The sequence below is a fragment of the Brassica rapa genome, chromosome A01 (assembly GCF_000309985.2).
Source record: "Brassica rapa cultivar Chiifu-401-42 chromosome A01, CAAS_Brap_v3.01, whole genome shotgun sequence".
Classification (NCBI taxonomy): Eukaryota; Viridiplantae; Streptophyta; class Magnoliopsida; order Brassicales; family Brassicaceae; genus Brassica; species Brassica rapa.
This window is the reverse complement of record NC_024795.2, coordinates 23,552,597-23,575,586: the sequence shown is the minus strand read 5'-3', so window position 1 is coordinate 23,575,586 and position 22,990 is coordinate 23,552,597. Positions and strand designations below refer to the sequence as shown.

Below are 22,990 nucleotides of genomic sequence, written 5' to 3'. Positions count from 1 at the left end.
GAGTAGAAAGATCGACTGGAGCTCGAGGAACTGTTCCATATATCACCTGGAAAGGAGAGAAACCTAAACTCCGATTAAAAGCATGATTGTGGGCAAATTCTGTTTGAGGCAACTTCCCATCCCATGTTTTAATGCTATCACCAACTAAGCAACGCAAGAGATTCCCTAAAGATCGATTCGTCACTTCAGTGTGGCCATCGGTTTGTGGGTGATAGGCAGAGCTCATATCGAGAGAAGTTCTCAAAAGCTTCCAAAGAGAACGCCAAAAGTGCCCAAGAAAACGCGAATCTCTGTCGGAGACAATAGACATAGGTAATCCATGTAAACAGTATATCTCCCGAAAGAAAAAGTAGCTACCTGTGAAGCGTTGGTCGTCTTCTAACAAGGGATGAAGTGAACCATTTTTGTAAAACGGTCAATGACGACGAAGATGGAATTAAAACCTCGTTGAGTGCAAGGAAGGCCAACCACAAAGTCCATACTAATGTCCGTCTATGGTTGTGTCGGAACAGGTAGAGGCATATAAAGGCCAGCATTCGAAGAAGTTCCTTTAGATGTCTGGCACACGACACATCTCTCAATAAATCTTTCCACATCGCGGCAGAGAGAAGGCCAAAAGTAGGAAGTGGTGACGAGGTGTAAGGTTCGATCACGGCCAATATGACCTTCGCAATGGAGTTCCGTAATGAGCTGCAACCGGAGGCTACAGTCAGGAATGCAGAGTCGTGACCCGTAGAAAAGAAACCCTTCATGCAAGGTGTACTCCGCAAGTGGTGTGCCTGATGACAAAGTTGCAAAGATGTTACCAAAAATGGATCACTAGGATAAAGATCTGCAAATGTGGCGAAGCCGGGAACTAATGTGTGAAGAACCGTAAGAACAGAATGCATGCGACTTAAGGCGTCGGCAACTCTGTTTGAAGCCCCCGAAGTATGCTTGATGACGAATGTAAATTGCTGAAAGTATGCTATCCAATATGCGTGGCGCGACGAAACTTTCCCTTGGCTGCTTAGATGTTTCAATGCATCATGGTCGGTATAATTATCGAATTCTTTATGAAACAAATAGTGCCGCCAATGTTTGATGGCTTGGACGATTGCATAGAACTCGATGTCGTAGGTGCTGTAACGAAAACGTGAACCAGCTAATTTCTCGCTGTAGAAGGCAATGGGACGGCCTTTTTGACTCAAAACAGCGCCGATGCCGGTCTTTGAGGCATCGCAATGTAGCTCAAACACCAAGGAGAAGTCCGGGTGAGCAAGGACTGGGGCAGAGCAGAGTTTGTCTTTAATGACCAGAAAGGCTTCCGGAGTCCAGACAAGTGTCCATCGCGTATGCAGTCAGTAATAGGTGCCATATGACTACTAAACTGTGATACAAAGCGCCTATAGAAGGAGGTAAGACCGTGAAAGCTGCGAACCGCGGTGATCGTGGTCGGTGATGGCCATGACTGTATCGCAGAGATCTTAGCGGGATCAACAGCAAGTCCCTGGGCCGAAACAATATAGCCAAGGAAGTGTACTTTAGAGGAGCCAAACTCGCACTTCTTCAAGGTAGCATAGAGCTTGTCCCGACGTTATACTGTGAGAATGTCTAAAAGGTGGTGCACGTGTTCCTCCAGTGACGTGCTAAAGATCAAAATATCATCGAAGTAAACTACGACGAATTTCCCGATGAAAGGACGCAATGCTTGATTCATAACACGCATAAAACTACTGGGAGCATTAGAGAGGCCGAAAGGCATGACAAGCCATTCAAATAATCCTTCGCGAGTCTTGAACGTTGTTTTCCATTCATCACCAGGATTGATTCGTATCTGATGATATCCACTTTTCAAATCAAGCTTAGAGAATATAGTTGCTTTGTCGATCTGATCCAGTAGGTCGTCAAGACGTGGAATCGGAAATTGGTAACGGATTGTAATTTTGTTGATAGCTCTACTGTCAACACGCATTCTCCAAGAACCGTCCTTCTTAGGAATGAGCAAGGCAGGAACCGTACAGGGAGAGAGACTCACGAAGAAATTTTTTTGTCACGAGCTCCTCCACTTGCCTTCGCAGCTCTTCGTGTTTGCTTGGGCTCATACGGTAGTGGGAACGATTTGTAATGCTGCGTCCGGAAGAAGATCGATGCGATGCTGGATGTCCTGTAGTGGTGGAAGTCCTTCAGGTAGATCTTGTGGGAAAACATCGGCGAAGTCTAAGAGGACTGTTTTAAAGGCTTCCGGAACTTGCGGCAATTGCTGAGTGGCTACTGGTTTGGTAACAAGAACCAGAACCATGCATGTGTCATGCATGGCGTCGATAAATGGCTTTCTGCAGAGGAACATTACCGGCTTAAGTGAGGGGGAGGTAGTGGTTTCAGGTGTAGGTTTCAACACAAGTTTGTGGTTTGCAAAAGTAAAGGTGTATGTGTTGAGAAAGCCGTCATGAATAACGCGTCTGTCATATTCCCATGGTCGTCCGAGAAAGAGGTGACAAGCATCCATAGGCGCTATGTCACAGTAAACTTCATCTTGGTAAGTCGAGCCAACAGAGAATGATACGAGAACACGTAGAGTGATTATAAGGTCATGATCTTGTTGTAGCCAAGCAAGTTTATAAGGAGACGGGTGCGGTTCATATTTTAGGTCAAGCTTCTGAACAGCATCAGCAGCAATGACGTTCTCAGTACTCCCCGAGTCAATAACAAATGTGAAGACCTTACCATTAATCGTACATCAAGATTGGAACAACCTCTTGCGTTGTGGAAATTTCATGTCTGAGCGAGGTGCTAGACATGATCGTCGTAGAACAAGAAGCTGTCCATTATCAGGATAGACTTCTTCTTCTTCTTCAGTAGGTTCCTCATCGTAGATAGGAGCTGGATCATCATCTTCTTCTTCTTCAATGAGGAGACCGCGACGAGTTCGTGAAGGACAAGCATACTGACGATGGCCAAGTTCGCCACAAGAGAAGCAACATAGGCCGCCAGGGCGTTGTTGTTACGTGGTGGTTGCAGGCACAATCGCTGTTTCTGTTTTGTTGGAAGTGGTGTCCGGGGTAGGTGTGGTTGTTGAAGCTGCTGTTGTTCGGTTCTGTCGTGAAGTACCCCAAGGCTGAGAACCAGCACGAGACTGATTTTCTATAGTTATGGCATGTTGATGGGCTTCAGATATGGACTGTGGTCGGAATAGGTTCAGGGTAAACTGTATTTGTTGACGGAGTCCTCCAATAAAGCGCATGACATGTTGCTCTTCAGAATCTCGAACCTCCACCCTATTGATCATCTTGAAGAATTCTGTTGCGTATTCATCAACAGTGCGACTGCCATGTCGAAGATTCTGCAATTTCTGAAACATCAATTGATCATAGTTGTTGGGCAAAATTTTTTTTTGCATCTCGCGTTTAAGCTTGTCCCATGTGGAGATTTTTGGTTTGCCTAAGCGAGCGCGAGTTGTTTTGCTCTGTGTCCACCAGGCGGCTGCACGATCGCGAAAACATATTGCAAGTAGAGGGACACATTTGTCGAGCGGGACTTCCATGAACTCGAGGATTTCTTCGATGGTGACAAACCAGTCGAGTAATTCTTCTGCGTTTGTGGAGCCCTTAAACTCCGGAAACTCGATTTTAAAGCTATACTTCCATGATCTGTCGTCGTGTTCTTCATCGGAATCAGAGTTGTTATTGGTGTTGCGGTGACGACGAGCTTGTTGTAGCGGCGCAAAAGGATTGTCGTCCTCTTCCTCAGAGTCCGCATGGATACTGGTTCGGTTATTACGGCGAGGGCGAATCGCGGGGGTGGCGTTTTATGTTGTAAGGGCGGCTACAGCGTCCACGAGGGCCGTGACTTGAGCCTGAAGGTCGTTGACGGATTGTTGGGATGCGGGTAAATCGTCATCAGCGTATTGCTGAGAACAAGTTTTACGAACCATCGTAGTGGTTGAGAAAGTGTCGGAGCGTAGCAGAGCTCTAACACCAACCTGGCGCAGCGTACAAATGGGTGAACGGTCGATCTAAGAATTTAGGGTTCTTCGAAACCTATTCTTGGATCGATCAAGAGTTTCTTTCGATAGCTTATTGAAACCAACTTCCTGTCTTGATGAATTTAATCGAATCTAAACAAGGGATAAAAACAAAGCTCTTTTTATTATAAAATCAAACGTATCTAGTATCTCAGCTTTAGTTGCATTTATATAGCTCTTCTATTAGACAAACCCTAATAGAAAAGGGAAACATAAAAATTACGTAAAAAGGAAGTTTATGAAAAAGAAAATAAAGCCAAAACCCAAAACATATAAGCTAAAGGAGTTATGATTCAAATGCCTCATGTTGGCGCTAATGATGATGATGATGATGCTGCATCAAGAGGTTTCCTAAAGAATAAATTCATTAACTGAAGTGAATCGTATGATATATCTTCTGTGACTTTTTTCTGCTATTCTCCATGATGAATCCTCTAACAAGTCTGTCTTTTATAGCATTGCTACCGTTATTTTCGTATATAACATTTGCTAGCATGTGATGGATTAGACATTCTTTTTTTTTTGATTAGACATTTCACTTCCTATGCTTGATATATCGTGTTACCGTAAAAATACGAAAACGTGAAATAAATGGGTTTCTATAAGGCCAGTATGGCAAGAAAAAACAAATAGATAGGAAAAAGCCCCTCAGCCTCACAATTAAAGTTGTTTTTAATACTAATTTCAAATGAAAATAAAAATTTTGAGTGCAACAGCCAACACAACAGACAAGGTATGTCTTGTCTGCATGGACTTCACGTGCACGGTGCATCCCCTACACATTGCCCTTTCGTGTATTAATATAGGATCCTAAGCAAGTTTGTTTACTACATTCTCATTGATGATGAAAAAGATGTGATGGATTAGACATTCCACTTCCTACGTTTGGAAATATATAAAATTCTCCCATGTGATTTTCCACTTTTTCTGGAGAATGAAACCACTAATTTTGACTCTTTAGAAGTTTTTTAGTTGAACAAAACTTAGAAATCTGAATTCATAATCCCAATAGATGTAAAACTCGTTTTGGATTATTCTCTGTTAGATTAAAATTTTCATTATCCCCTATATATTAAAGAGAAGCATTACGACATATTTTTGTAGCCACATGTCATCACCACAATCATTCTTAGAATCTTTAAAAAAATATGTTGGTCCATATAAATATATAATAAGATTTTTATTAAACTAAGCATAAATTAATCATAAATGTTCTTCGTTGTTTCCTTAAATAAAAATCACAAAATTACCTAATGTGACTAAAGTATATATGACAATTAATGATTTTGAATAATAAAGATTTGATAAAAATCAGTCGATTCTCTATCATTTTTAATTCATTTTAAAATAAATTAAACAACCACATTAACTATATAATAAAAATTTAGATTTTTTCGTATATGTTATTATTGAATTTTTAAAAATGAATATAAATGACTAAAGTTGTTAAAAATCTCACTGAATTTTTTGTGATCCATGGTTTAAAATTTATGTTATAACAAGATACAAATGATTACGAAATTACATAAGTAGGAAGTCTCATTTAATAAATATTATATATATGCATATTAATATATTTTTTAAAAATAAATTATATACCATATAAAATACATAAATATTTTAATTTTGAATTTGATTTGAATTTTTTTCATAAACATTTTGAACAATTATTGACAACTTAATATTTAGATTTTAAACTTTGCATTGAATGTTCTTAAAATTATAAATTACTAAAACTATTAAACATCCCATATTTTTTTTATTGTTATCAATGATTTAAAATTTTTGTTATAAAGAAATACAAACGATCAAAAATAATATGAGTATAAAATATTTTTTAACAGATGCCAATATTAAAAATGTACTATATATCTATGTTGATATCATTTAAACTTAATTTTATAACATATAAAATATAAAAATTGTTTGTCTGGATAAATAAAATTTATTTAAGTATATGTACCAATTTAATTATATACGTAATAGTTACTAAATTTTTAATTATTCAATATATATTTATTATTTCATAATATGTAAAAAATATATAATACTTAAAAATAATTTATATATAATATTCATCCCTCTTAACCTAGTTCAACATTAAAACCGAAACAATATTTTTTTTCACCGCGTGGCTATAGTGGTAGGCACAACACTTTTTTCAGGTCTAAATACTCTTGAAACAAAATCACAATCATATAGGAAATTTGAGCTTGTGTTTTAAATAACATTCCGATAACTGACAATTCGGCTATCTATTATCAATAATTAATCGGAAAGTTTTTTAAACTTGAGTGAATCAATGTGATAACTAATTTCTTCCAGTATTGATAAGATGATCATCTGATAGGACATATAAAAATATCAATGATTTAAGAAGTTTTTACTAATTTTTCAATTCAACTAAATTGAACATATACCAAAAGACAAAGAATAATATAACAAACAAGCTTACACATAAATATTTGGAATATATATTTAAATATGGTAATATGTTACGTACCAACGATTTGACTATCCGAATCTTCAAAGTAAGTTCTTGTTGTAGAAAAAAAAGAAATCTTTCGGTGGTGTTACTAGACACAAAATCATTTATTATAGGTATAACTCTCCCAAATTTGTGACAAGTTAAAGTACTAACAGGTAGATTACACAATCCGAAAACAGTATTTTGTGTGATCGTCCTCGTTTCTAATTTTAGAAAATCGTGAGGCTATGCAATTTTACAAGTCAATATACATATTCAACATTCTTTTCTGTTTTGTCGTCTTGTAAAAATTGATAAATCTTTTTCAAATCTCTCTCATTTCTCCTCTAGCTTCCATCAGTGGGTTCAGCTAAAACGTACGCGTTTAAAAAGAATCACCAACATCTTAATTTTAAAATACAAGATAGAATCACCAAATGCTTCATATGAAAAATAAAAGCACAATCATGATTACATAACATGTTTGTCTAGACTAAGCGGTATGGTAGTTGTAAACATTTTAGTCACTATACAATCATATAAACTAGTTGCCGTATATGAACATTTAACAAGTAGTTCGAGTTTCAGTCTAGTAGATTTGCACCGCCAAAATAGTAAGAAACGTGATTGGAAGCATTTTGATTAAGATCACACTTTCATCTGACCGTCGGCTATTCTCAAGTTAATATTCTTACGTACGCCACAAAAATTAATAACCCAATAACAATGTATACAATATACATAGTTTTGGCAAAAATATATAATATACATAGCCTATCCACATAGGTTATACGTACAATAATACTGCACGGCCAAAAAACTCGTGGAAAGAAAGTAGTCTCTACTGTATAAATATATTCTACATTACTACTTTTCTATTAATTCTTTAGTGGCGTCTAGTACGATAGTTTAAAGATGAGAAGTATATGATTACGAGCAATTTGCTTTGAGAGGTCCCAGGTGATTGACTCAAAGTGAGCTGTCCACATTTGTAAGGAAGACTTACTTTACCTTAGTTCGCCGTGAATTAAATTATTAGATTACCTGCAGAGATTAAAAGCCAAGTTTCATAATAGCTGGAGTCAGCAGAGTGCGTACGTTTCTTTTGGAAATTATAGTATTCTTTCTTGATGAATCTTTGAACTAAAAGGAGACATGGAAACATTACATCAAGTATTTTCAACCACGATGGGAAGCTAGTCGGTCACACTCCACAAGTGGTCTTTGATTTTGGGGTGTTTCATTGAAGGGTCCCGAAGTAGTGGTGGGGAATAATACTTTCTCATCATCTCTTTCTCTAGCTCTCACTCCACTATAAATAACGAATCTTCACTTCCTTTTAAAATACCCATTAAACATCACACAAGCATCAATTATTTACACCATTAAACATATAATAACAAATTAAAACGTGTTATATGGAAACACAACAAAGAATGAGGGAGAAGTCGAAGGAGGAGGCAGTGAAGAAATGGGAGAAGAAGAAGGAGTGTTCTTCACCAAAAGGAGTTGGGAAGGTTCGGAACAAGAAGAAAGGAAAGTTCTACATTATTGGAAAATGTATTACTATGCTTCTTTGTTCACACGAGTGATATGATCGTTATCACCCACAGACCACAGTACGTAGTACATATATGTGTATCAGTGTATGCAGATAATGACAGAGGTATGAAAAGGAGAGAGAGCTCATATATTTACATCTTTACCTTTCTCTTCTTTGTAAAAGTTTGCATATTACCTCTTTCGGTGTTCTCTCATTTTATGGAGTTGTTGAGAGCCGGTTGTTCTATAGACAATTTCACAAAAAAATATATTTTATTTTTAACAATTAAAAATCTCTACGTACATTACTTATTAAATTTTTATTTTTAACAATTTAAAAGTCTATTTACATTACTTCTTAAATTTTTTTATAGGTAATAATATTTTACTTATCTATAGCTAGAAACCGGTCATGCGAGTGTGTCAATATTATTGTTGTTAATTATACAGATAAGAAACAAGATCCATCTAGAACCAAAGAAACATATAGAACAGCTACAAATCAATTAGAAATCCGTGTCAACGTTTCTCATATACCTATAAATATATTACATATACCTATCTAATTAGAGAGTATTATCAAAAACATGAGAAAGTGAGATTCAACGATTAATGATTATATAGAAACGAAAGATCAGCTACAAATCTGAATGATGTATCAGAAACATAAGCATCAAATCTTATCGATGCATGAAGAAACAAACAAACTAAGAAACTGGAAAAACCGTCTGCATTATTCTCCTAAGATTGACGTTACACTGTGGGCAAGAGCAATTACAAAAAGAAAGCTGCAGAAATGTTTTTGACTAAATCAAAGTTAAAAAAATGTTTTTGACCTTTTTTTCTTTCAAATTTTCAACTGCTAAATTTCTCACAAACCGAATGTGCATAAGCTAGTAATAGCGTCCATGAAAAATTGTTTCCGAAAGTGGTATTTGTAACAAACTGATGACAAATGGTGTCTAAACTGATAAAATTATCACCTCTCACATTTAATTAAAAAGAATTTTAATGATTTTTTTTAATGATTCACTTCTTCCGTAATTTTATAGTTTACCATTATTTCAAGTTCTACTTTTAATGAGGATAAACTTGCACATGGTAGTTCACTTTCTACTTATAATATGTTTTATGTTGATTTTGTATCACCTGTTTGCTTCTCTAGATTGGTGTCTGTTTCAAATCGGTTGAAAAAATGTAAAAGAATATGATTTAGCGGTAGTTGCCTCGTTATTCGGTAATGGATTTTGGGCCTTTCTTATTGGATCTTCATCGCTTAGTTTACTAAGTGAACAATAACTATTCAGCACAAATAATCTTAGATCACATTCGTCTTCGTCTCTCTCTTTTACTATGTTGCACCACTGTGGTAGCTCGTCATAGTCGTGAAGATTTTTCTTTACTTCTATTTATGCACAGTGAAGATTTTTTTCAGCTGGTTACTAGTTTCGGTGACTACTTAGGCCATCATTATCCCTAAACCATTTTTTTGGGTTTTTTTATTATTATTTTTCTTTTATTTAAAATAAAAATTAAAAGGTATCTAACCGCGGGCCGCCACGTATCAGTGGGACCTGCAAACAGTACCAGAAACAGCAAAACTTCGATTCTTATTTGGCTACTTTTGTGACCGATTTTATCTTTTTGGTGGGGCCACCATCGTTACTTTTCTTAGAATCTTCATCCTAGAAACCGTGATGTTGATGCTCTTAGAGCATATATATCCCAAGATTATAAAAGGGGTTTTTGACAAAATGTGGGCCCCACTGACGCATGGGTCCCACAAAATTTTTTAAAACCATTCCCCAAAATCATCAAATAAGGATATGTTTTTGGGGAGTTTTTGCACTGTTTGCGGGCCTCACCGACACGTGGCGGCCCGCAATAAGTTTAATTTTTTTAAAAAAAAAATTTTTAAGAAAACAAAAAGAAATTTTTTTTAAGGATCCCATTTGGAGTTTTACCAATAATCATGGTCTTAGGTAACAATGGTTGTAGAAACCCTCGAGAACTCTTATGAAGGTTCAAAGTGAAAACATGGCAACAACACCTCGATGAGTTCAGCAATGGATACATAAACAATGCAGCTGGTGTTTCATCATCCGTAAGTCTTTAATGGATCTCCTCTCAATGTATTGTCCGCCATGGTGTTTTGGGGTTCAGTTCATGTGTTTGTCAATGAAGAAAAGAGTTAGGATTTCAAGAAGAGAGATGACGTTTTAAGATATTTACGGTGCATAGACATTGCTGAATGAAGAAGAAGACGAGGAGGATGATAGTGATTGGGAACATCTGCAGCAGAGGACGACACCTATTGAGTTTGTGAAGTGGTGTTGTGTCAATTGCACTATGGCCAACCCTGGTGATATGCTCCATTGCTATGTACATTTTTTTTTACCTTTTCATGTTTCAGTACAATACGCATTAGCTATGAATCAGTAACTAAAGTTGATTCCTTTTTGCAGATATGTGGTGACCACAAGGAATCTGGCATCCTGAGGCATGGATGTTTTGCTTCTCCATTTTTCAAAGATACTGGTCTCACTGAAGTCCAAGAGAATTGTGGAGGTAGGGATAACTTGTTTTTAACATGCCTCAGTCACTGTAAGCATGCTCACTTTTTTTATTTTGATCTTAATCTTAGGAAGATCATCTGCAGCCAGGTCAACAGCTGTTGATTGTGGACTGGGTAAAACCGCTGATAAGCTTCTTAATGCATGTTCTCCGCATCATGTGTTTAGGCGAATTATGAATTGCTTCTCAACTGTTGCAGGATATCCATCATGAAAATGGAACTCAGGAGATATTCGAGCAAAACAAATCTTTAAGCTTGCCCAACTAGATGTATGTCTTCTCATGGAGTATAAGATTCAGTTCAGATTTTCAGGCTGCAACTTGTCTGAATGATTTGAATTGATTTTTTTATACACTAATTACTAGGAAACAATTGTATAGGTATTATACATTTCTTTGCACATACACGAAGGAGGAAACTTCTGCTGATGAGGTACCTTAGCATACTTAGTTGCCAAAATAAATCCATATATACTAGATTCTTGTCGATTTTGAATTACGTGGTGTTAGATTGTGCTTTTTATCTTTTCATCTATTGAGTTGAAAGTTTCTAATTTTTATTACGTTGCGCAGGTTGGGACAAATGGTGATGAGGGTTATTGTGTAAATGTTCCATGGAGTTGTGGTGGAGTTGGTGATAATGTATATATATATGCCTTTCAGCAGGTTGTTATTCCCATAGGTACATTACATAGTCGTGTTCTGTTTTTTCCTGACGAGTTTGTTTGAAATTTGAACTCTTGTTTTTTCAGATAGTTTGGTTTCCACAAACTAGTCTCTGGCGCAGTTGATGATTAATATGCTTAGGAAGTGAACCAATCTTCTGTATTTAGTCTAATGCTAACTGGAGCCGTTCCCTTGCAGCTTCTGCGTTCTCTCCTGATTTTATCATCGTATTAGTGGGATTTGATGCAGCTAGAGGAGACCCACTAGAATGCTGTGATGTAAGTTTTACACTGTTATTGACAACTTCTGGAGTCAGTATTGTCTTGTGCACTTCATCAGAGGATATTCTGTTCAATTTTGGTTTAAAGAAATCAAGTTTAGTCTTTACTTACAAGTAACTCCAGCTGGTTATTCTCGAATGACACAGATGCTAGGTGATCTGTGCGGCGGGAAGATGCTAGTTATTCTCGAGGGCGGGTACGTGTTCGTGCAGTTTTTGAATAATCTCTTGTTTTCAAGAGGCAGCTTTAAAAGCTTTTCCTTTGTCATTAATTCCAGTTACAATCTTTGATTAATATCTTCTTCTGCTATAGCAGTGATGAAGTTTAATCTGTTTTTTTAAATCTTCATATGTTTGAGGAGGAGATAAACGTTTATTTATGATCCCGCTTAATCTGTAAAAGTGCTTATGGATGATAATCCGGAGAACGAGTTGCCTATAGCGACTACGCCTTCAAGAGCTGGCCTGCAAACTGTTATTGATATAATGAATATCCAAATGAAGTTCTGTCCATTACTTGCTACCGCCTATTCTAAATTACTCTCAGAGTGGGAAACACATCTGATTAAAAACAAAAGTGAGTGATTCTTCCCAAGAAAAACAACTGCATCCTTCTTCGTTGCACTCTTCTCCTAATGGGATCTCACTGGTTTTACAGAAAATCAGGTGAAAAGGAAGCTTGTTCAGGTCCCTACATGGTGGAAATGGAGTCGAAAGAAGCTTTGTACAACGTTCTCTCTGCTCGTATGGATTCAAGATCAAATAGATGATATAAACACATCTTCCTAACCCCTCGTGGCAACTGTATTCTAATTCAAAATCTTTTGATACCACTAGAATACTACTTTGTCTCAGAACACTGATCTAGATATCTCGATTCTGTTCAGTATTTCTTTTGCGTGCTGACATAATAGTTTTCTATACCAACGGTGTTACATGTGAACTGAAGAGTTTGCTTGAGCCAAGGCAGTAAGTTCATGAAAGTGAGTAGCAAACAGAGTATGAGCTTTCTTCACTTGAACCAGATGCTCACATATTGCCCATTCTAGACCTGATATAGTCAACAAGATAATGTTAACAACATTATAAAGCATATTCACTAAAAATCAAATAAAGGAAGATAAACTGCAGTTAAACTACCAAAACCAACATAGGTTGATGTTCCACGCCCCCAGTTCGTCGATTATTATCAGTTTTCTATCAGTAGCTCCTTTCAGAATCTTGAGCTTTTATGCATGGATGTCTGCTTCCCTCTAGTACAATGTTTCCAACATTCTCTCAGTACAAGCTTTCATGCAACATCAGAAGTTCTTAATGATGATGTACCTGTGGTCGATACTGCCAATATCATTCAGCAAGAATAAAAAGGAAGCTTCCTATTCAGCAGCTACACATCAAAAGGAACTCATGGAGCAAGCAATCTGGTGTACAACAAGATATTGGAATGGACGAGTTGATTAATAAAAATAATGCTTCTGGTTCAGGGAATCAAATCAACAACGTTATGGTCATGACATTGCTTCTAAATCTGAAAGAACAGAGACTGGAAAAGTGTTGCCATGTGCACTATCTCATTCAAAAAAAAAAATGCTTTTCCACAGGTACTCTCTTTCCAAGTTGCTTCCGCAGAGTTCCAAGATAATTATGCGGTAACGTACATAACTCTATCTTCCTCTCATCTATCAGACTCTTTGGAAATATTTCCTCGTTAGTAGAGTTTGAGCCTAGTCCCAACCAAGTACACCTTATGGAATTTGTTCCATCACGCATTATCAAATACTGAGGACATACAGTCTTCAGCAGTTGATCTCTTAACCTATACATCACAAGCTAGTCTATTCGAAATTTATACTCGTTTCACCGTGCTAAATGATGTTGATGAAACGGGCAATGAGCCGATGATCTCTCTCAGTTTGACAAAGGGTGGAGAGCAGGGGTGAAGGTACATCGGCAAAGAGTGGGGCAGTTGCCCACCATGACTTTTAAAATTTCAATGTATTTAAAAAAAAATAAGTGAATGCCTCTTATGTATATACAATACTTTGTTAATAAATTTTGTGTCTAAATAATTTCTAGATTTTTCACTGGTGGAGAGTGACTAAACCTCTAATCAAATACCAGTGATTGGAATGGACGAAAGTTCAAGGGAGAAGAAAGCATGGTCGTCGTGGATGAAGTTGGTTCTTCTCACTAGCTACTCAGTCTACCATATCACAGCTTGGTTGTTTTAAAATGCTGCCTAGGTTCTATTGTAGGCTACAGGTAACAAAGATCATGAAAATGTTCATGCAAACTTTATTTCACATAAGGCTTTATGTCTTACCTTGTAAACTTATGCTTTTAAATTGAATGCATTTTTTAAAAGAAAGAAAAAACAACCCAAGGTTGTACTAACCGAAGAGGTGACTTCTGGCCTACAGTATGAGTAGGGAAACTTGTAGCCAAATCAACGCTTAACAAAACATCCATCTCAGAAGTCAGAAAGCAACCATGCATACATAAACTACGTCTAATTTGGCGGGAAACGGATTATGTGTGGATGTTGGTCCATTAAATAAAAGGCCCATAAACCAATATTGGGCTTTGGCTAAACAAACATTTATTATCATCACATATCCATAATTTTGAGTATATACGTTACGAGAAGAAGAGAAAAATATATTTTTTTTTTTTTTGGTAAAATGTTAAAATAAAAAGGTGTTTTCACCTCTTTGCCGGGAACCCAAGCATTGTAAATAGTCCCTCCCACCGTGAGTTGAACCCAAGTGGCGGAAGTTACAGCCGCAACCCCTTTACCACTAGGCCAACTCAACGTTGGTAAATATTTTATTTCTTTGTGGAAACATGATTAACGACAACATTGTTTGGATGAGGATAGATTTTCACAAAATCATTATCCAAATAATTTATGTGTTTAATATATATACGCATATAGAGATGATAAGTTATCTAGGAAAACTTTGGACAAAGGGAAGTGGAAGGTTTGTACTAGAAAGCACTATATTGGCTATCGAGGACGATGATGGCCCTTTGATGAGCCACAAAAGTCATATGAACTTATCTTTATGTCACTTATGATTCCAAATAGTCAGGTATATTCCCCGTTTTTATTGATTCCTTATTTATCTTCATCAGTTGCATTTTTCATTTTTGAAATATTCTGTTGATTATAATGATCTTTGATCCATATGTGATCTTCATGGATGTCTTTTTCTTTACTAAACACATACATTTTCTTTTCTTTTTTTCGGGGGGGGGGGGGGGAGAAACAAAGTTTGTTTATTGATGATACTGAAAAGCAAAAACTATAGTGGATAAGTGAGTATGTACACAAAAAAAGGGTCCAATTGTTTTCATTTTTACCATTTTCCAAAAATTTGAGTGCATCGTCTAATAATTTATGATTGTAGGTTTTTTTTTCTAAAAATGTCAATTCGATAAGAGTTTAGTACTGAAACACTACGAATGTTGACATTGTAATTACTGTTTGTCGCATCTTTATTCTCACATAGTCGAGACAAGAAAATGGATATCGGAAATTAACAGTAAATATTGTGTTATTTATTTTTATAAACTATAGAAATTGTTATTGACAGAACTACAGAAGATATTATCACAGAGTTTAAATGTCCCCAGTTTCTTGTCATGATGATATTTAAAAAAACTTTATAGAGTACAGCCAAGCCAATCTAACCAAGGCATGATATAACACACAAACACACATACACACACACACTTATCTATGAACATATAACTACATTTTTCACCCGCACATCCGTGCGGATAGATTTTCATTTTATAAATATATAACATATACTATCACAAAACTTTCAAAAATATAATTTACATTTAATATTAAATATTGTGTAAATCTATAATATTATTGGTTATGTTTCTTATCCGATATTATTAATGTATAATGATTTGTTTTATACATTTAAATTTATTATTAATTGTTATTATATATTAATATATTTTTGAGTTTGGTAAAATACATTCATAGTATGAAATAAACAAATTGAGAATCCTTTAATTTTTTTCAAATTTTTACAGACTGAATACAATACAATTTAAAATTTTATTTAGTTGTACTATAGAACTGATATTTTCTTAGCATAATTTATATTTCTATGTTATTTATTTTAGTATATTGTAGAATTTTATAATTAAATAGATTATAATAATACTATATTATTAATTATAAAATCAATTGCTGCATTAACTTAAAAATATTTTAAAATTTTATTAAAATTTTGTTAGATTTTTTCCAACATACTTTGTTATAAATAAAAATAAAATTTAAATTTACAGTTAAATTTTATTTATTAATATCTATATAATTTATAAGATTTTTTTAGAAATGTTATATATTAAATAGATTAACTTAAATAATCAAATAGACGTAATTGATGAAATAGACCTAATATGAATTTTTATGGTATTTCTTTTAATAAAGATAATATAGAATATAATTATAAAATTTGAAAAATAGCATACACTTTTATTTTATTTTGTTTTATAATAAAATCTTGTTTAAATTAATGTATAATAGTATATATTATTAATTACGAAATTAATTAATGGTATTAATTTAAATAAAATATTTTAAATTTTTAGAAACATTTTGTTATATTTTTTTCAATATTTTGTTATAACTAAAAATAAAATTTAAATTTACAGTTAAAATTGATTTATTATTAATATATTTATATATTTAATAGATTAATGTAAATAACTAAATAAATGTAATTAATGAAATGGACCTTATAAGGCTAATATGACTTTTTTTATGGTAAATAAAATTGGTATTTCTTTTTTAATAGAGAAGATAAATTTAATTTATAAATTTCTATAGTGTGTGTCAATTATAATCGAAAAAAACATATTTTGTTATGTCTTTTCCCACTTCGACATTGTGTGACATCAAACTTTAAGAACACTAAGGGCCTGACTGGTTTAAACGCAGCGGTTGCGGTTGCGGTTGTGGGAGTTTGTGGATGCGGGCGGTTGCGGTTTCTAGCGGTTTTAAGAGATTTGTACGACTGGTACTGCGGTTAAAAATTGGTGCGTTTGCGGGTGACTTATGACTGGTTAACTACCAAATGCGGTAACAGTCAAATAATAAATTAACAATATTTACATTTAATATAATTATAAAAATATCAAAAAACTCAGAAAATTATAATACATATAAAATTTATATTTAGAAAGTTATAATTTTAATTTTTAAAAATTTATTGAAATTGTTTTTATTATAAAATTTTATAATATTAATTAAAATATAATAGATATATTTTAATATTTTCATAATTTCAATTTTAAAATTTTTATTAAATATTTTTACTTTTGTATATATATTGTTTTAAAAAAAGAAAAAAATTTTACCCTCCCGCAACCGCCCGCAACCGCAAACGCTAGCTGGAGCCAGCTTTTGAATTTATGAGATTCGGAGCGGTTTGAAACGGTTTAGAGCGATTTGAGTGATTGTTGCAAACCGCCGACAACCGCTACCAACCGCAAAAGCTGCGTTTGCGGGTGGTAGCGGGAAAACCAATCGCCCCCTAAGTTCCAATTAGAACTCGTTTAAAAATTATCAAGCCCATCATCCAAAAGTAAAACCATCGATCCGTCATATTCAAGGGTTATGGAAAATTATCTAATTTCGATATTGTTATCTAAAATTATCTGTTTATAAAAAAATTTCAATAGTAAACTTTTATCATATGTATATACAAATTGATTCTTAGGTATAGATAAAACTACAACTAAATTTGGATATATTTGTAGAAGTAAGCTCTAGATTTGTGCGTCTTCGAGCAAGATCTAGTTTTATATGATCATGCATTCGATCTCTAACTTTACATCTATATTATTAAAACTGAAGTACTTTTTGGTATTGTTTGGAAATTTAGATAATAGATTAAATAAAAATTGTTTGGAAATAAGAATAGCAGATTAAATATTTTTTTTTATATATTTAATCACTGTATTTCTTTCTCATTTACAGATTATGTTGTTTGGAAATTTGGATAACAAATTAAATGCGAATTGTTTTGAAACACGGATAGCATATTAAATATTTTTTTTATTATACATTTAGCCATTGCATTTCTTTTTTATTTACAAATCAGCCACTTCACTTACAATAAAAATTTTAAATTAATTAATTACAATGAATTGTTATTTCTTTTTGCTGAAAATAAAAACACAAATTATAATATATAGTATATATTAATCTGCTACAATACAATTTTTAAGAATACCAAATATCATAAAATTAATAATAATTCATAAAAATCTATTGTAAAAAATTAAATCATTTTTAAATAAAAAAATCAATAGGTTAAGATATGAATATTATAATTACATCAAATTGCATCAAGTTATAAAATTATAAATATAATATTACATACAGATAAAAAATTATTATCAAACATCTATATTATAATATAATATATTCTATACTAAATATATTTTACAAAACATAATAATATAAATGGACATTTTATAAAATCAATGGTTTATAAATTTACATTGAACGCAAGTTAAATCCAACACCCACGCTCCCAAGACCTAGTATATATTAAGACATGACGTCTCATGATAATCCATACAAAATACATAAATAAGGATATATAAACAGGCTGTTACATCATAAACCAAATTTAGAGGTGAAGCATTGTGCAAAGATAAAGTAAGCAAACAAAAAAAGGATAAAGTAAGCAAATTGGATATTTGATTGTGGTTGAAGCCATTATAAAGGTTTGAAATGATTGAAATAAAAGGTCGGGTATCATGAGGTTACATCGCCAGGAGGAAATGAACAACAATTTCTTAAATTTAATAAGCCTGTTAATTTAAGATTAAAATGCAGACTCAATAATCTTCTTTTGGAATTAGACAAAAATAAATAAAGATAAACCACCATAAAATGAATTCGTTTGAGAATATACATATACTATATTCTACAAATAATGTAATTCAACATATACAGGATATGAGAAAGGCTAATTAGATTACATCACTGATATAAACACTAAACTCGAGATTTTTCTGTGGTTAAAATGTTGAACAAAACATAATTTGTTCTAAAAAGTATATACTCACACAATTTACCACATTAAACTTATAGTAAAAAAATATGCTTCTAATAACTATTAGGAATATTTTTAATGATCACATACGATATCTGATTATTATGGCATGCATCTTTAGATTGAAATTTTATACTCTCCATTCCTTGATTGAATTTTTAGAAAAAAAAACTGTTTTAGAAAGATGTATTTTCAATGAAAAATTGTAAACTTCAAGAAAATTAATTAACTTTATTGAATTACTATTAGCTAAAAGTTATTGAAAATTAAAAATTACAGAAAACAATATATTTATTATGTTAGTTTAATATGTTTTATTAATATGTGTGAAAATACTAAAAAAATGTATCTTTATGGAACATAGGGAGTATAATTTCTAAAAAGAACAATAATATGAAAATTTGGTGTTGTCAAATCCCCTGAACTTAAGCGTGAAAGTAGGAACATATTGTATAAGCCTATATATCTATCTTTTCGTCATCCCTAAACCTCGAAGAAGCACTACATCAACTTCTTACTCTCCCATTAAGTTTGTCACGATAATATGTTCTTTTCTCATTAAAACTCAAATACTTGAGATAATATCGTTTCTCTTTATTCATATGTAAACTAACATGACATAATCAACTTAGATAATCGTGATCTATATTTAAGAGGTGACTGTAATTAAAATACTATTATCTCTTCTTTTCTTTTGCAATTTTAATATTTATACTTGTTTAACAAACCAAAAATATTCTGAACCACATAGTGAGTTCAGACACTCTTCAGGAACCATTTTTTATAGCTAGTTCCTTTAAATTAATTGGATAGTTTTCCATTTAATTTATATGTTTTACTATTTTGTGTCTCAAAGTTCTATGAGTATTGATTCAAGAGTGACGGTTTAATTTAACTTTCTTATAGAACTTTATACATTTTTGTCATTGCAAGCAAGAAAATCTCTACAAATAAAAAGAAGTTTAAGAGTATGGAAGGAAGAAGTCAATACTGAGTTCTCCCATGAAGAAAAGTGGAGACAACCACACATTATTTCCAGAACATATTTCTTTCAAAGGAAACTGCGCAAAGGAACGATAATCAAAAAGAGCATTGACTCTCTTTGCTATAAATAGAAAATGATTCATTATCAATTCAAGAACCAAAACAACAAATATAGATGATATGTAAATAAAGTTGGAATTTGTACTTTTGATAGTGATAATGAGTGACTGAGATTTGTAACCAACAAAATTGGGAACAGAAGGTAGCTAATATAACACATAATGAAAGCACTCAGGGGAAAAGCAAAACCAATACCCACTTTGCCCAAAAAAAAGTTTCAAAGATTAATCGAAGATTGAAACTTTAATTTGAGTTTCACTATAAATAAGTTAAACTGATTCACAAAGAAAAACTAAAATTGTGATATATGTTGATGTCTTCTTCATGGGCTATGAGAAAGAAAAATTGAAAGCAACCTTAGAAGAAGCCAGCGAGTCCTTCCATTATAGTCATGTGGTCCTCCTGATAATGGCAGGCCTAGGGAGATAAAGAGAGAAGAGAGAGAAAGAAGAGAAAGCATGGGATGCTTGATAATTAGGTACGAGAAGGCGGCATGTATAAATGGAAAGAGTGGATAACAATGGATGACTATAATAGGAGATTTTGTATTTTACAATGGCAGTGTTTTATCTTTGCACGTAACTCCATAATGTTCCAACAGTGTGTACGTATACGTGCATATATCATATATTGTATTTGCGTACGTACTTGTATAGGGCACTGGTGAGTAGCTTGTAACTATTGTGTTCGGCATTTTACGAAAAATAACTACTGTGTTCGGTTTTCACACATTAGCGAGGTTGGAATGACTCTTCTTTCGTTCTCTCAACTAATTCCTCAACATTTCTAAAAGTACTATTGTGTCATAATAACCTATTTAAAATGAATTATTTGTGAGTTATAGCCTTACAGATATACAATAAAAAGTTAACACATCACCAGCTACCATATATATACTCAGCTTTAAATGTTAGAATGATGTTCTTTTTTAAAAAAAAATGTTAGAAAAGATGTATCAAGTATATGTGTTTTCATATTTAAATGTGGAAAATAAGAGAAAATAGTGATGCAAAGCTTACAAGATAAGCACGAGAGAGAAAGAGGTTCTCTTTTTAGAGAAAGCGACATGTAATATATGTATGAGATATAATGTGTGTGAGATAGTCAAAAGAAAATAAAAGAGTGGTCGCTCGTGGCATACTGAACAGAGAACTAAAGCTTTTTATGTTCTCCTAATATTATTGCAGCTTCATTTTCTTAGGGTTTCACACTGCCACGTGCAGTCCTCCTATTTGAAAACGAAAACTTATAATTCTGTACCTCTTCTCCAATTTGACAAATTTTATTATTACTAGGCTACTAACTAATCATCTATAACTACAATTAACTTCATCCTCTTCATGAAAATTATTCTAAGCGCCTCGTTATCACGAATATTAAACAAACGCGTTATAGTAATTTTGTACTTTATTGGTTAGTCTCCCCAAAAAGTGTCAATGCTTTGGTCATTTTTCCAATTTGAACTCAATGGGATTTCAACAAGTCGACGTAAGCAAAAGGGGTTGCCCTTTTTCAAAAAACCACCTCATTTATCTTTTCTAGATTTAATTGCTAAAACTACCTGATGACCAAAAAAAAGATTTAATTGCTAACTTTTTTTTGCTAATTTTAATTGCTAAACTTTATAAAACAATATGTGTTTTTGAAAGATGTATAAAACAATATGTTGTTTAACCATTTGATTAGAATGATTCTAGAAATGCCAAACGAAAAAGATATTTACTTAATTAAGGTGTGTGTGTGTTAGATCTATCATTTGGATTTATTTTTTTAAAATTATTCATTCTATGAGATCATGATTTTTCTTCTAAGTTATCCCAGTATATAATATTATAAATATTTATTCAAATCCAAAATTATTGCACTGGTGATTCGAAGAAATACATGTAATTATGTAAGAAATCGTTTCGTAGTCAGCCGCTGTTAGAAATCCATTCTTTCTCTCTTCTTTAACTTCTCGCAAGGAGCTTCTCTACTCACATATAGTCATTTTCCGGTGCTGGTGGTTCATTTCTATCAAATGGCAGTTTTGCGGTTGTATTCTAGATTTTATTTTTCAACGCCTCAGTCTCTTTTCTTTGTTTCGTAGTGGTGTTGGTGGTCACCGTCGTTGGCGCTCGTGTGTGTTCGCTGGTATCGAATTCTATCCAAAGAGCGGCTGAGTTTTCGTCCAGGGTGTTGGACCTGTTTAATTAGATTGGTATATTTTTAGGCTTCTCTTTGCCAAGTCCATTAAGGATTTAATATTTTAGACCATAACTTTTTCTACTTTTGCTTTGTATTTTTCTTCTTCATGCATTTTGTTGTAGCAAAAAAACTTGTAAGCCTTTCAAAAAGAACATTTAATTAATTTAGTGCTATTGAAAACATTTTACATTACTGTTTTTATGATTGAAAGTTGTTTCAGAGAATTTTTAAATTTAATACTATAAGAAATTCTAAGTATAGTATATATTTTTTAAGTTGACAAAAAGTGTTTAAAAAAATTATTTAAATAGAAAATTATCAAAATAATGATAAAAGTGAAAGTCACTTTAGTCTAGTGGTTTGACTAAATATTCATTAACAATTTTACACTATGAGGTAAAAGTTTTAAATTCTAGAAAAATCAGAATTATGCAAATTAATAGTGAAAAAACTTACAACATATATGCAGTATGGTACAAAGAGCACCATCAAAGGTGAAACCATATGACGAATCAGGTGATGCAGTCAAATAAAATTGTCAATAACATTTTTATATTTTATAATAATATAATCATCCAGCGTTAAAAATATAAATTGATCATATTTAATTATATACAGAATTCAAAATTTGTATTTGACGTGTATATAATATATATCATGTGTATATATATTCTGATGTTGGAATGCAAAAACTTTGTTCTTCCTTCCCTCTCATTTCCTTAAAACTAAATATTAAATTTCCTCATTTTCTTCTTAAATACTTAAAAGGCATATAACTTTATATACTAGATTCTAACCCACGCGGATGCGCAGATATTGTTATCATTTTATTACAAAATTTAAATTAATAGTAATGTAACTGATTTTATTATTATATATTATATAACTAAAATATATGTGAAATTTATTTTTTGTTACAATAATTTAAACCTCGATCATATTCTATTTTTTTTTTAAATCGTAATTTTTACTATTTTTACATTTTTATAACAATATTTTCTATTTCAAATAAAATACGGGATCCCAAAATATTATGTATATATATAGATGCGAAAATTTATGTAAAATGTTTT

At 32.9% G+C, this 22,990-nt stretch overlaps 1 protein-coding gene and 1 long non-coding RNA gene across 2 annotated transcripts; one reads left to right on the top strand and one right to left on the bottom strand.

The window, feature by feature from the left end:
* Positions 1-5,887: 5,887 nt before the first annotated feature.
* Positions 5,888-12,421, top strand: LOC103838021. The gene has a single exon (XM_033279229.1). It carries the CDS (start codon positions 7,889-7,891, stop codon positions 8,060-8,062), a length of 174 nt encoding a protein of 57 aa, XP_033135120.1. The 5' UTR covers positions 5,888-7,888; the 3' UTR covers positions 8,063-12,421.
* Positions 12,422-18,459: 6,038 nt separating this feature from the next.
* LOC117134435 lies at positions 18,460-22,478 on the bottom strand. The gene is made up of 2 exons (XR_004458610.1): positions 22,374-22,478; positions 18,460-21,914 (listed from the first exon to the last, which is right to left on the bottom strand). It is a non-coding gene; the product is annotated as an uncharacterized LOC117134435 (long non-coding RNA).
* Between the last annotated feature and the right edge of the window lie 512 nt (positions 22,479-22,990).